Source organism: Orycteropus afer, unplaced genomic scaffold, assembly GCF_000298275.1.
Source record: "Orycteropus afer afer isolate SDZICR_OR568_19922 unplaced genomic scaffold, OryAfe1.0 scaffold00282, whole genome shotgun sequence".
In the NCBI taxonomy this organism is placed as follows: domain Eukaryota; kingdom Metazoa; phylum Chordata; class Mammalia; order Tubulidentata; family Orycteropodidae; genus Orycteropus; species Orycteropus afer.
Genome location: NW_006921869.1, coordinates 2,855,797 through 2,871,504, shown reverse-complemented (window position 1 = coordinate 2,871,504; position 15,708 = coordinate 2,855,797). Strand labels below are relative to the sequence as shown.

At 43.1% G+C, this 15,708-nt stretch overlaps 1 protein-coding gene across 1 annotated transcript in view; it reads left to right on the top strand.

Annotated features, from left to right (window-relative positions):
* Positions 1–15,708, top strand: part of ALDH1L1 (aldehyde dehydrogenase 1 family member L1) — a 103,791-nt gene that overhangs the window by 14,417 nt on the left and 73,666 nt on the right. Inside the window, exons 8-10 of the mRNA XM_007950608.2 lie at positions 3,321–3,412; positions 13,487–13,634; positions 14,985–15,104. Coding sequence (XP_007948799.1) covers positions 3,321–3,412; positions 13,487–13,634; positions 14,985–15,104 — 360 coding nt within the window. The remainder of the gene's footprint in view (positions 1–3,320; positions 3,413–13,486; positions 13,635–14,984; positions 15,105–15,708) is intronic.

Sequence of the window (15,708 nt, the reverse complement as noted above, 5' to 3'; positions counted from 1 at the left end):
CTGAAGAGGAAACATTGAGTTTAGACATGAGTGGACAGGGGAAGTTAGGAGCAGTGAATACTGAGGCCCTGGTGGGGAGGGACATTTCTGCATCTGAGGGGATCATAAGGAGGGCATGTGGCAGATGCTTACAGACAAGACAACCCAGGTGACTGGGTCAGCAGGGTGTGGCTGGTGAACTGTGGTTGGACCACCCATGCAAAGATAGGATCAGCAAGGGCGGGCCATGAAACATTTCCACTGGTCCAGGGGCACTGGGAAGCCCAAAGTGTCCTTTCTTGGAGGCTGAGAACCATGAATGTATGTCAAAAAGACCTGGTGCTCCAAAACATGTTCTTGGAGCAACTGTTCTTTCCACGGCTCTGTGCCTGGCCCTGGTGTTATAGGGCCAGCTGGACAAATGACTTTCTGGGCTTACAGTCCAGTGACACTCAGATAGGAGGAGAGAGTCTATTTTTAGAGCTGAACATTGGAGGTAATTTTTAAGGGCTTGGTTGAAATATACTGTCCTGAATTATCTACAACTAATTCCTTCATCTGTTAAAATGAACCCCACCTTAATGGATATTAAGGAGCTCTGAGAAGCTGAGTGCAGTGGTTAAAGCATTCAGCTGCTAACCAAAAGGACACTGGTTTGAACTCAGCAGCCATTCTGTGGGGGAAAGGGTAATCTGATTCTGTAAAGATTTACAGCCTTAGGGCAGTTCTATTCTGTCCTAAAGGGTCACTCACTGAGTCAGAATCAATTCAATGGCAGTGGGTGGGTTTCAATGTGATTATTGAATGTGATAATGTGAATGAAAAGGCTTTGTTTTGTGGCTGGCATCTCTCAGAATCTCAGTAAGTGTTAGCAGTGATGCTAAGAATCATAAACAAACAGAAACTTCTAGAATATGAACCTATGTAAAGTACTTGTGGAATAGCAACATGTTTGATTATTATAGCAACTCTGTGAAGTGGATGCTGTTAGAGTCTTCCTTTCACAGAGGAGGAAGCTGTGGCCCAGATAAATAGAATCATAGCTGAGGATGACGGTTCTGGGGCTGGACCCCAATGGTCCCACTCTTAACTGCCATACTTTGTTATGATCATGATTGTCATGCTTCCTGGCCAGGCCTGGGCTGAGTAGTTTCAGAATCTATAGTCTGGAAGCAAATAGGAAGGAAGGGCACAGTCAGGAGTAGGAGAGGCAGGTTGGTCTGGGAGATGTGGTAGTATCAAGGGTTAGTGGTGAGGGCCCAGCTGGTAGTCAGAGCAGGGGTCTCCATTTAGTGAATGCCCCCAAATATCCCCATGGGCTGAGAAGGTACTGAGCAACCAGTCTGCCCCTTACACGTTCCTGGGCCATGACTGTGCTGTGGTCAAGGAGTATCCTACATGCTTGGCACTCTTCTAAGCTCTACTTATAGTCATGCATTTAATCCTTATGATTTTATCAGTTCCTCTATAGGTGAGGGAATGGAGGCACAGAAGCTTATGAGTGACAGGGCTGGAATTTGGGTGGGAGCTGTGTGGCTAGGGGTCCACAGAGTGACTAGTCACCACACTGCCTCTGCTAGGTTCCTTTTGTATTCACTATGTGCTCAGGCTTCCCAAGGCCAGTCTGACAGCACTCACAGCCAGTGATGACTGAGCCCCAGTGTTGCAGAAGTCTGGGGAGGGACAGTCACTGCTCCCAAGGGTCCACAAAGGCTTTAGGGAAGAACTTCACAGGTAGGGACAGAAGGGGCAGGCAGTCCTCATGATGAACAAGGAGCAGCTCAACCTGGCTGCTGGTGGTTACAGTGAGGAGGACCACTAGATGTTTGATCCCTTCCCAAGAGAGGAAGAACGAGACCAGGATGAAGGTGGGTTAAAACCACTGGGGATCCTGGTTGTTAATAAGCCCCATCCTAGCATCTTGTGCCTCCAGCCTGGCCCTCCAAACCAGGCCAGGGAGTGCCACAGCCTGGAATGTGGCCAGAAAAGGGCTGAATTGTTGGTGCTTGGAAACTGGGGCCTCATGAGCTCCTCTCCTGACAGACCCAGCTGGGAGCTGTCCAGAGAATAGCTGTCCATCTCTGACCTGCCATGTGGTCTTGTTGACTGAACACAAGGGCACCGTGCACATTTTACTGCACTCTCTACATCATTGTTCCTCTTGGTCCACAGGATCTCTTTGGAGTCACAGGAAGGGTGGATGATTTGCCTTGTTCACAGGGAATTTGTTCTCTCAGCAAGGACAAGAACCAGTTGTCCTAAGAACTACTCCTTTGCCCTGCCTACTGCTCATGCCTGACCTCCATGTTGCTCATGTCTACCCTTCAGAACCACTTGCCCCCACTGTGCCTTCTTCCCTGCTATGCCACACATGCCAATGTCAGATTCAAGCCACCCAGGTAAAACCCTGGGTGTGATGTAGGTATAGCGTGGTTGGGTCTGCTATCAGGACCCAGTCATGCCACTGGTTGGTGTAGCCATCCTTCTGCTGCCCCTGGGACTCCACGGAAACACTGACCCATGATTCCAGGCTGGGGACTCATGAGGTGAACATGAGGACAGCAGCCCCTGTGTCAGAGGCCTGAGCTGCTCCACTTGCCGGAAGAGAGGTCACTCCAGGACTGATGTCTTCTTGGGGGGAGCTTTGTCATCGTGGACAGAAGGAGCTGGAGCCTGCTCCAGGCCATCAGGATGGTCTGATAGCCATTGTTATCTGCTATGACACTGCCCACATGAAGGAGCTCTGGTGGCATAGTGGATAAAGCACTTGACTGCTAACCAGAAGGCCAGTGGTTCAAACCCACCAGCTGCTCCACAGACGGAAGATGGGGAGATCTACTTCTGCAAAGATTAACAGCCTTGGAAATCCAATGAGGGTCGCTGTGAGTCAGAAAAGATTCAATGCCCTTCAGGTCTGGAATTGAACCCGCACCTGTGGTTTCCAGCCAAACAAAATACAGGCATGTGAGTTGAACATTTACCTCAAGTAGATACACTCCTTGGAGAGAACAATCATGGGAGAAAGAAGGGCTGCTTATGCACAGGGAGATAGCTCAGGGGGCAGGAGTGTATGGAGGGATGGACACTTGGAAGAGGTAACTATGGGGAGGAAGTGGGAGGGGAGCTGTTGCATTGTGGTAAACTGTGGTCAATGACATGAAACAAAGTATATGTGAACTGCTGTATGGAAAGTGAATTTGCTCTGTAAATCTTCACCCAAATCACAATTTAAAAAAAAGAAAGAAAGAAAAAGAAACGACCCAATGGCAGTGAGTTTGGTTTGGTTATGACACTGGCCCCCTCCTTAAGGAACTTTGTCCTCATTGAACCTTATTTTTCAGAGTGTCTGGCAGAGGATCCTCCCCAATGTCATGAAAGTTGAGGACTCCACTGATTTCTTTAAGTCCGGGGCTGCATCGGTGGATGTTGTGAGGTAAGATCAGGAGCAGAGGGGTCCTATATTCTGTTCCAGTCACACCACAGAATTGAATGGCATAAGACAGCCACCATTTTTTCTTCATCAGATATTGAGACAGCCTAGTAAGGTAACTCCTGTTTCACATGTAGGCAGGCCTCATCTTGGAAGACTTGGAGCTAGACTTGCTGGGCAGGAATGTCCATATTTAGGACAGCACCTACACTCCATGCCTGGCACTGGGCTGAGCTGTCTATGAGTGTCTGTGGGCTGCGCCAACCACGAGTTAGGGCTCTGAGAGCCAGCAGGCATGGCAGCACATGAGGCAGATGTTGCCACTCAGAGCTTGGGAAGTTGCACAGTGTTGACAGGTTGAAGCAGTCACAAGCCTACCTAAGTTCAAGGGCAGGGGCTTAGACCCCACCTCTCCATGAAGGGGTATCAAAGAATTTCTGGCTGTTTTAAAATTGCCACAAACCCTAAGGCCTCCACTGAAGGCAGAGGTGTGTGGGAAAAGTATATAGTAAAGTAGAGTGAGGAAATGACACTAACCTCACAGGTGACATTCCTGAGATGGGGGGGGTTGTGGAGAAAGGAATATTGATTCCACTGTTTTCCGAATCAAGGTGCAATTTATGTACAGTCAAAAACAGAGATTTTAAGGGACCAGTTTTATAAGCTTTGACAAAGTATTCACTAATCTAACTCACACCTCAATCAAACATCACTTGGAAAGTTCCCTCCTGTTTTTCCCAGGCAATTCTCCCATACCTCAGGTGAAAATTATCACCATAGATCAGTTTTCCCTTTTCTTGAATTTCATACAAATTGTCATTTAACAGTGATAAGTTCTAATTTGTATAAAGGGAAGAGTATGTGCTGGAACACCTTTGCTTGCAACAGTGATGTGAAACGGTTCAGGCAAAGAAAAAAAAAAAACCTAAAAAATAAAAAAGCCCATAGCTAGCTTTTTTTAGGAGTGGCTGATTGCTCCAACAGCTCAAATTAGGTCGTTAACACTCTCCCCACCTCCTACATATGTGTTAGCTTCATTTTCAGGCAGGATCTCTTATCATGGTGACAAGATGGCTGCATAGCAGCTGCAGTATAATGTCTTCTTTTCTCTCTTTCTTCTTCTTTTCTTTTCCTTTTTTTCTTTTGGATAGTTAAGAATTTATTCTATGGAATGTGTAATATAAGTTGTGTTATAGATCAACATATTTTCAGAATTTTTTTTAATGTTCCTTTGTTATTTGTTATCTTTTCAATATTCCCAGTGACAACAGGGATTTACTTTTCTTGTCCATTTCAATTTAAGTCTTGGATTGGGATTTTCCTGGTCATGTGCCCCAATAAGGACCAATCACTGTGTCCAGGGAGTATGTGCTCTAATTAGCCAGGCTGGTCATGTGCTCACCTTTGGCACCTAGGGTTGAGTCAACTATTCTCAATCCACATCAATGGAAAGAGAAGAGAAAGTTGTTCCCTTGGAAAATGTGACTAATATCACCAGGTTCTCGGCGGAAATGAAGATATCTACTGTGTGGGACCAGTTCTTTCTTGTACTTCAAGAAGGCACACATGAGCAAAATAACGAAGGAAAGTATGGCATTGACATTGTATGCAGGAGAGTTTCAGAGAAGTACTCATGACTTGCCTCCACATTTCCATGTCTTCTGTCGAGCTGAGGACTGTGCAGGGGCAAGATTACTTAGAAGAGGAATGCATAAAATTAGATAAGGGAACGATACCCAGGTTAGTTGGTTAAATCAAATGTGTGAATCCACTGCTTGTGAATGCAAGGGAGTACCTACATGATATCAGGACCTGTGGGAAAAAGTGAGGAGGGCACTGGTATTTGGACTTTGACCCCACCAGACTGAGGTAAGCCAAAAACACAACTGTGGTTGGACCAAATTTAAAAAATCCATCTGAGGCTGGATTTTGTAAATTTAAGTTGTTCTGGCTGCAGGTCTTCTTCCTCATTTTAATGATATTATAATATAAAGCTTCATGTAAATAATAATTAGAGATGGAGTTGCATGTGGTCCATCTTGGAGAAAGTTCTGGGGAGGAATTGGGAGGGCTTGATGCAAGAGTAATGATAAGATCAAGAATTTTTGCTATGTAAAAATCACCCCCAAACAAAGTAGCTTAAAACTATGAGTTTTTTAGTTCATGGTTCCGTGGGTCAACAATTTGGGTGGGGTTCAGCTGATGCTGGCCAGGCTCAGCTGGGCTTACTCATGTGCCTATAGTCAGCTGCCAAGTCAGCTGGGGGCTGGCTGGTCTGGGATATGCTCAGCTGGGATGGCTCCTCACTGCTCCACATGTTCTCTTATCCTTAAGCGGGCCAGTCCAGGCTTATTTATGTGGTGATGGCAGAGTCCTATAAGAGAGTGGAAAAGTGCTACATCTCTTGAGGCCTAGGCTTAGAGTTAGTACATTATGTCACCTCGTTCTAGTAGCCAAAGCAAATCACAGGACCAGCCCAGCTTCAAGGAGTGGGAAATGGACTCTGTCGCTTGGTAGGAGGAGCTGCACAGTCACATCACAAAGGCCTTGACTAAGGGGTGGGGAATTGTTCAATCTACCACATACATAAAAGGGGTAAATTGAGCCTGTCTGTTTGAAAATCTCGTGTCCCACAGACCTTTAGTAACTCACTCTGATTTGTTTATGTGATCAATATAAAGTATAAAATAAAATGTTTTGTTAAGAAAAAATAATACTGAGAAAAATTTCAACAACCTGTGAGCATGGTGTTCACAGACCAAACCAGGCCTGCATGGAGCATCTGTTCTAAGGATGGTAGGTGAGATCAATAGTTCCCTTTCTATTCTTCTTCCATCTTTTCATCCACACATGGTATCCCAGAGTAGAAGAATACAAATATCGGAGATGAGAAGGAGATTCAGCTCTCAAACCAAACAAATTACATCCTTTCAACTGGCTGAACTTGGGCTGTGACTCTGGGCTGTAAGAAGAAGACATTGTCTTGATTAAAAACAAAAGTTTGTACAACTCTCTGGTATGCTCTTCAAGTGGAGTATTAAGAAATGAAACTACAAAAAGACCAGGCTTACTGATCTAATGAAGACTGGTGGAACTCCCAAGACTATGACCTTTAGACATCCTTCAAACTAGGAATTGAACTTAAGCCCTGTGACACAACTGTCCACAAAATGAGAGACAGGCCTACAAGGTGAACAGTAGTATCAGGAGCTCTGGTAGCATAGTGTCTAAGGCTCTTGACTGCTAACCAGAAGGCTGGTGGTTCAAACTCACCAGCCACTCCTCGGAAGGAAGGCTGGGCAATCTACTTCTGTAGTGATATTACCTCAGAAACCCAAGGAGGGGTCGCTATGAGTCGGGTCTGGCACCATGGCACACAACAACAACAATGCAGTCATTAAAGAGCTCTGGTGATGTAGTGATCAAGGCATTCAGCTGCTAACCAAAAGTTGATAGTTCAAATCCATCAGCCACTCCATGGACGAAAGATGAGAAGGTCTGCTTCCACAAAGATTTATAGTCTTGGAAACCCAAAGGAGGTCTTTATGAGTCAAAATCAGCTCCTTGATGGCAGTGAGTTTGGTTTTTCTGTTTGTTTGTTTTTGGATGCAATCATTAGAACAATCAAGCTTATGAGATCAAGAAAAGAACATTTGTCCAGAGATAGAGCTAGAAAGCTGGGAGGGGATGGGAAGGAAGGAAGAAGGGAAGAGGTGGACACAGGGAGGTGGGAAGAATACTGTTACAGTGTGGAGATTGCAGTAAATGTCATAAAACAAAATGTGTATGGATTGTTGAATAGAAAACCAATTTGCTCTAAATTTTCACCCAAATCACAATAAATAAACAAGAAATAAGAAAAAGAAATGAAGCAACACCTAGGGAACCACAATTTCTTCTACTGGCAGAGTTTCTGGGTTGGCAGCACAGGGAATATGAAGATTTAGTGTGCCAGCCAGGATTGCAACAGGTCACAGCTGACACAGTCAGGTTGTGTAATGGAGGAGAGTTTAAGGAGCGGTCTATTTATAAGCTATCATCTGTCTGTCAGTTTGTTGTACTGTGACGGCTTGCATGTTGCTATGATTCTGGAAGCTATACCACTGGTATTTCAAGTGCCAGCAGGATTACCCATGGTGGACAGGTTTCAACAGAGCTTCCAAATTAAGACTAGTGATCTACTTCTGAAAATTAGCCAGTGAAAACCCTATGGATCACAACAGAACCTTGCCCTATATAGTGCTGGAAGAAAGACTGGTTAGAAGGCTTTCAAAATACAACTGTATTGTATTTCCTCAGTTGTCTCCTCAAAGAAGAGTTGACACTAATGAAACAGATAGAGTAACACCTTTGCAACCTTCATATGCTGATATGGTATGACTCAAAATGAAAAGCAACAACTGTAAACATTCATTCATAATTGGAACATGGAATGTACAAAACATCAATCAAGGAAAATTATAAGATACCAGAAACAGAATGGAATGCTTGAAGATCAATATCCTAGGCATTAGTGAGCTGCAATTGGCCATTTTGAATCTAACAATCATGTTGTCTACTATGCTGGGAATGACAAATTGAAGACAAAAAGTGTTGCATACATCATCAAAAAGAACATTTCAGGATCTATCCTGATATACAATGCTGCCAGTGATAGGATAATATTCATGTTTATAAGGAAGATGAGTTAGTATGACTACTATTCAAATTTATGCATCATAAATGCTAAAGATGAAGACATAGAAGATTTTTATGAACAGCTGAAGTCTGAAATTGATCAAACATACAACCAAAATGCAGTGACAAGATGTAGTTTGCAATGCAAAAATTGGAAACAAACCAAAAAAAGAAAATCCATAGTTGGGAAATGAGGCCTTGATGATAGGAATGATGCCAGAGAGTACATGCTAAAATTCTGCGGCATCAATGGCTTATTCCTTGCAAATACTTTTTTTCAACAACACAAATGACAACTATCATTGCCAGATGGATTACACAGGAATCAAATTGAATATATCTGTGGAAAGAGATGATGGATAAGCTCAGTATCAGTCAGAATAATGCCAGGGGCTTACTGTGGAACAGACCATCAATTGCTCATATGCAAGTTCAAGCTGAAGCTGAAGAAAATAAAAGCAAGTCCATGAGAGCCAAAGCATGACCCTGAATACATTGCAGCTGAATTTACAGACTGACTCAAGAATAGATTTGACACATTGAGAATTAGTGACTGAAGACCAGGTGAGCTGAGTTGTGGGATGACATCAAGGACATCATACACCAAGAAGATAAAAGGTCACTAGAAGGACAGCAAAAAAAAAAAAGATCAAAATGGATGTCAGAAGAGACTGATACTTCAGCACAAAGTAGCTAAAGTGAACAGAAGTAAAAGAGCTGAAGAGAAGATTTCAAAGGTGGATTGAGAAGACGAAGTAAAGTATTATAATGAAATGTACAAAGAGCTGGAGTTAGAAAACTAAAGGAAAGAGCACAGTCGGTATTTCTCAAGCTGAAAGAACTAAAGAGAAAATTCAAGCCTTGAGTTGCAATATTGAAGGATTCTAAGGGGGGAAAAAAAAAGAATGATTCAGAAAGCATCTAAAAGAACATGGAGGGAATGCACAGTCACCAAATACACAGAGTACCAAAAGAATTGGTCGACATTCAACTATTTCAGGAGATAGCATATGACCAAGAACCGCTGGTACTGAAGAAGTTAAAGCCACACTGAAGGCTAACAAACCCAAGAACAAATAAAATGGCACAGTCCCAATATTACCAAACAACATGACAGGCCACTAGTTCAAGTGCAGACACAGTCCCAAGATCAGCAGGAAACATGGCAGGCTGCTCAATGAAAACTCAGCTACATGCAGGGTCCAAGCATCCAAAAAACTACAGAGACCTTTCTCAAAACTTCTCCTTATATACTGGAAGCAGACCATATCCCTAAGGTTGCTATTCAGCTGCTCCAGTAGATTCCACCATGGAATTGATCACCAATCCCTTTGGGGAATAAACTACATCCAGCTGCCCAGCTACTCAAAACCAGGCTCAGCCAAGCTGACACATAATTTTAACACAGACATGCCTCAGAGATAGTGTGAGTTTGGTTCCAGACCACCAAGATAAAGTGAATATCGCAATAAAGTGAACTACACAAATTTTTTTTGTTTCCCAGTGCATATAAAAGTTGTGTTTACACTGTATTGTAGTCTACTAAACATGAAATAGCATTATGAAAAAGTTTAAAATATTGTGAGAATTATCAAAATGTGACAGAGAGACATGAAAGGAGCACATACTGTTGGAAAATGGTGTCGACAGACTTGCTCAACATAGGGTTGCTACAAACCTTTAATTTGTAAAAAATGCAATATCTGTGATGCACAATAAAGCAAAGGGCAGTACAAAAAGGTATGCCTGTGTTTATTTTGTTGCTCAAATGTCCCAGCTTTGGCTGTTGGGGGCCTTTTCAGTTGGCTCCTACATTCCTGTGATATACTCCCACCTCTTTTTTTTCTTTCTTTTTTTTTTTTTTTTTTTGGAGCACTTCCTTATTTTCTGGCACTGCAAGATACTCTAGGTACATCTTGTATATCTCCTGCCCCAGCCCTAAAACTGACCATTTCTCCAAGAAGTACTGGTTCTTTTTATTGAAAGAATGGTATTAGAAATCAAGATCTGGGTGCTAAGTGTGCCCATTGTTACTGGAGTGTCATTACTTCTAGAGCCTCTTAGCTGACAGAACAAGGAAGTGCATAAAACTATGCCAAACCCACTGCCATTGAGTCAGTTTTGACTCATAGCAACCCCCATTGGGTTTCAAAGGCAGCAAATCTTTATTGAAGTAGATTGCCCCATCTTCCTTCCATGAAGCAGCTAGTGGGTTTGAACCACCAACCTTCTATTCAGCAGTCAATGCCTTAGGCGCTGTGCCACCAGAGTGCCTTAAGGAAGGGCATGCTAATTTATATACAGACATAGCTAATTACTTGTATAATTATCTATCTTTGTTAGCAAACATGACTGTGCTGGGGGTGTCTAAGACCACTCTGAGGTTTGGTACTTCTCTAGTACTCAAAGAACTCACCATGCAGTTGTACTCATGGGTGAGATTTATAATAGTGAAAGGATTTGAAAATAAAAACAACCAACAAAGGGAGAAGGCACTAGGTCAAAGTCTGGAGGAAATCAGGTACAAGCTTCCACGAGTCTGCTTCCAGTGGAGTCACAGAGGATGCACTTCATTCCTCCAACAATGAGTTGTGACAATAAATGTGAAATGTTGTCTACCAGGAAAGCTCAATAGAGTCTCAGGATGCAGAATTTTTATCAAGGGCTAAACATGCAGGTTCCCTTTGTCTAGCATAATATCAAAATCCCATACTCCCAGAAGGAAAGCACTGTTCATCATAAGCAATGTCTGTGCAAACATTCCAGGCACAGTGAGCCACCCTTCTAAGTTTCAGAAGTTTCATATCAGTGTAGGGAGCCATTCAAGTTTCCAGATGTCAGCCAAGGGCCAACTTTGCAAGTAGGCTTTTCTAAGATCAATGATAGGCCTGCTGTGTGAGTGCTTTCTGCACAGTGAATTCATACTGATGTCCCCAATTTGAATACAGCAGGACTCTTAATTTTTAATAGCTTTATTGAAGTATAATTGACATTGTAAAGTGTATATATAGAATGTATACAACTGGATAGGTTTCTCTTTCTCTCCATATATATACATGTATATACACACATATCACCACAATCAAGAGAATGCACCCATCTATCACCCTCCAAAATTTCCTTGTGCCCCTTTGTAGTCTCTCCCTTCCATCCATCCTGTCCTGAATCTCCATCCCCAGTCAACCACCTTCTGCTCTGTCACTGTAGATTAGTTTTCATTTTCTAGAATTTTGTACAAATGGAATCACATAATATGTAGTTTCTATTGACTGGCTTCTTTCATGAAACATAATTATTTTGAGATTCTTCCATGTCTTCTTAATACTGAGTTGTATTTCATTGTATAGATAGACAACAACTTTCTTATCCATTCACCTGTTGATGCACATTTGGGTTGTTTCCAGTTTGGGGCTATTTTGGATAAGGCTGCCATGAACATTCATGTAAAAATCTCTGTGTATACATCGGGCTATTTCTCTTACATAAGTATCTAAGAATGAAATGGAGAGTATATATTTAATGTATTAAGAAACTGCCAAAATATTTAGAAAGCGGAAGACATGGAGAGGTGCATGGGAGGTACAGACAACAAAGATTAATCCTTTTGCACATACAGTACTGCATTGTCAGTGAAGGCAAACACTGATCTATGGGTGGATAGATGGGTGGACAGGCTGAAAGATCAGGTATGTCTATGCAGGGGGAAGTGTGCCCATCACCATGTATAGAGTTGGAAGACAATGTTTCTACAAGTGTGTTTGTATGTTCTGTAAGAATTTCCAGGTATATGGTAGAGCTGACAAAGAACAAAGTTGTAGTCACTTCTTGGCCACAGCCAGCTACCCAGAGGGAGTGAGTAGCTGGACCTGTGGGCTCAGAACCATGGTCATAGGGGACATCTAGCTCCATTGGCATAACATACTACACAAAAAATTGTTCCACATCCTACTTTGGTGAGTTGTGACTGGGATCTTAAAAGCTTGCAAGTGACCATCTGGATGCAACGATGGGTCTCTCCTCATCCAGAGCAAAGAAGAATGAAGAAAACCAAAGACACATGGGAACAATTAGTCCAGGGGACTGGCACACCATGCAATCCTCAGCCTATACAATTATGAGAGCAGAACTAGATGATACCCGGCTACCACTGTCAACTACTCAGAGGGGGATCTATGTAGGAGATCCTGGATAGAGTGGGAGAACAACGTGGAACAAAATTCAGAATCATTTAAAGAAACGGGGGAGGGGGGAACCAGGTTTGCTGGTATGATAGAACCCAGGGGAACCACTGAGATTATGGCCCCTTCGTGTCCTTCAGGTCTGGAATTGAACCCACTCCTGTGGCTTCCAGCCAAACAAAAGAGAGGCATATGAGCTGAACATTTACATTAGGTAGATACACTCCTTGGAGAGATCAATCATGGGAGAATAGAAGGTCTGTGTATGCACAGGGAGACAGCTTGAGGGACAGGAGTGCATGGAAGGGAAGGACAGAGGGAAGAGGTAGCTATGGGGAGGAGGTGGGTGGAGAGCTGTTGCATTGTGGGAGATTACAGTCAATGTCATGAGACAAAGTGTTTTTGAACTGCAGTATGGAAGATGAATTTGTTCTATAAACTTTCACCCAAATCACAGTAAAATTAAAAAAAGAAGAAAATGCCAAAATGCTTTCCAAAGAGTGTACCCTGTTACATTCCCACCAGCAACGTATGAGAATTCCAGTTGCTCTGCATCTTCGCCAGTATTTGGTATGGTCAGGTCTTTTAATTTGAGACATTCTACTAAGTATGTAGTTTATCTTATTGTGGTTTAATATGCATTTCCTTAATGAATAATGATGTTGAACACCTTTACACCTTTTCATATGCTTATTTGCTATCCTTACTTATTTTCAGTGAATCTTTTACCTATTTTTAATTCAATTATTTGATTTCTTAGTATCGAGTTTTGAGAGTTCTTTATATACTCTACATAAAAATCCTTTATCAAATACATTATTTGCACTATTTTCCCCAATCTTTTATGTGTCTTTTCAATTTTTAAGTCTCTTTTGAATATTATTAAGATTCTATTAATTTTGTGGATTGTGTCATTTACCCATCACAAAATAGTAGAGGACTGTGACTATTCACATTTAACAGATGAAGAAACTAAGGCTCAGAGGAGTTAGTCACTTGCCTAAGGTTACGAATTAGTAAATGCTGGAGCCAGAACTTGAAATCAGGGCCTCAGAGTCCATGTACTGGGCCTTCACCACAATTCTAAGCTAACCTCCATTTTGGGTGCTGGGATGCAACTCTTGCTACACAAATGTGTTTGGTGCCATTTGTCTGTCAGAAGAATGAGGCAGGTCTACTGAGGTTCTTTTCATGTTCCCCTTTTCCATCCTCTCTTCTCCAGACTGGTGGAGGAAGTAAAGGATCTGTGTGATGGCCTAGAATTAGAAAATGAAGATGTTTACATGGCAACCACCTTTGGGGACTTCATCCAGTTGTTAGTGAGAAAGCTGAGAGGGGAAGACGAAGACGATGAACAAGTCATTGATTATGTGAGTCCTGAGCTCCTTCCATATGGGGCATGACCCTGTGGTCCCCTCAGGCATTTTCATCTGTGAATCCACAGTGACTTATGGGGAAATATGGATGTCCAGGAAGCCAAGGCCCCATGAATTCACCCCTAGAGTCCCCAGTCTCCCTCTCAACACAGGGTAGCCTGAGGAAGCCAGGATAGTTAGGCAAACTCCACAAAGGAAATTGCTATCTCATGCTTAAGACATGAGACCAGTATATTACAAAAGAAGTTTTTAATGCCTAAAAAGGAAAATAAATGATCCTATACATTCAACTTTTATATACAAAAGTATGATGAAATAATTGCAAATCTATTTTTTAAAGAAACCCTTGAAAAATCTTCCCTGGGGTATCTTGTTGTTGTTGTTATGTGCCGTCGAGTCGGCCCCGACCCATAGCAACCCCTCCTTGGGTTTCCAAGGCAGTATCACTACCGAAGTAGGATTGCCCAACCTTCCTTCCGAGGAGTGGCTGGTGGGTTTGAACCGCCAGCCATCTGGTTAGCAGGCAAGTGTCGTAGCCACTATGCTACCAGAGCTGGGGTATCTTAGTAGGTACTAATTCTCATAGGAATTAACTTTAGAGTAGTTTGTTTGGCTGGTAATTGGGAGCAAAACTGGTAGAGGAAGTACAGATGGTCAGGGTGGATTCTAGGTTGGCTTTGGAACTTGGGAAAATGACCAATGAACAGATTTCAGGAGGGGAAACATGTTCCCAGAGTTTCCTGCATTCAGCATGGACTTGTTGTGGTGGAACCAAACTTACTCTTTGTTCTTAACATGCAACTCAGTAGCAAAGTGAGTGGTGTGGAATGATACCATGTCTGGGGGCCTACAGGGATCTCTCTATCTAAATGAGATTTGCCTGGCACTTTCTGCATACCTGGCACTGCTACTATGCACCTCTGTCTGCACCCCTGTGAGGGGCTGGGTAACCAGACTGAGATCATGTGGTGAGTAAGCCATGCAGTGGAGGTCCACTCTGGCAGCATTTACTTAGCAACACTCCTTCTCACCATTTTCTCCACTGCCCTTCTGCAGCTCTCCAGCCAAGGGGGCTTCACGGCCTTGGATTCAGCAAAAGAGTGCTTAAGGAGGTGTAAGGGGCCTTGTACCCTGGCCACCTCTAATCTGTGAATGTGTTTGTGTGTGTATGTGTATGTGTGCCCATGTGTAGGTCTGTGTGTTTGAGCCTAGATGTATTCCTGCTATGTGTTTATATGTACACTTGTGTATGAGTGGTTGTGTATCCATCTGTGTGTGCTTCCTGCATCCCTGGGTGCTTTGTGTTTGTCACCTAGGCCCATTTGTGAAGAGTATTTCTTCCAGGTGGAAATGTCAGTGAATAAGCAGACCATCCGAATGCCCCACCAGCTCTTCATTGGGGGGAAGTTTATGGATGCAGAAGATGCTAAGACCTATGACACCATCAACCCTACAGATGGAAGCGTGAGTGCAGGCCCCAGGCCTCCCCTCTTCCCCTTCCTCCAATGAACCCTGGCCAGGGGATAACTCTGCTTAGACTTGTGCCTTTGACATGAATATGAAAGAATTTCAGTGAGTCTCCTATCCTCCCTGCCCCAAGCTACCACCACCACTGTAAATGACAGAGAGAGAAGATAAGGGAGAGGAGGGTAAGAAGGATTTTAGAAGCTTGAGCCTGCTTCAGAGACTGGGGGCAGAGTTAAAATCATCAAAAGAAGAAATGAAGGCTGTCCCCTCACACGCACACACACACATAAACACACACACACATATTTCACAATAACCCAGCATTAGCCCACCCTCCTGTCAGAAAATCCTTTCTTGAATTATTCCTGTGTCTTTCAAACTTTCTCGACTGTGGCCCTCAGTATTTTACATCATGAACCAGTACACACACATTCATATTCATACACATACCTATCTGAGACAAAAGTTCCAGGAAACAAAACTTACCCTTAAAGATGCATTACTGAGCCCTTCAGGTCTGGAATTGAACCCACACCTGTGGTTTCCAGCCAAACAAAGTACAGGCATGTGAGTTAAACATTTACCTCAAGTAGACACACAC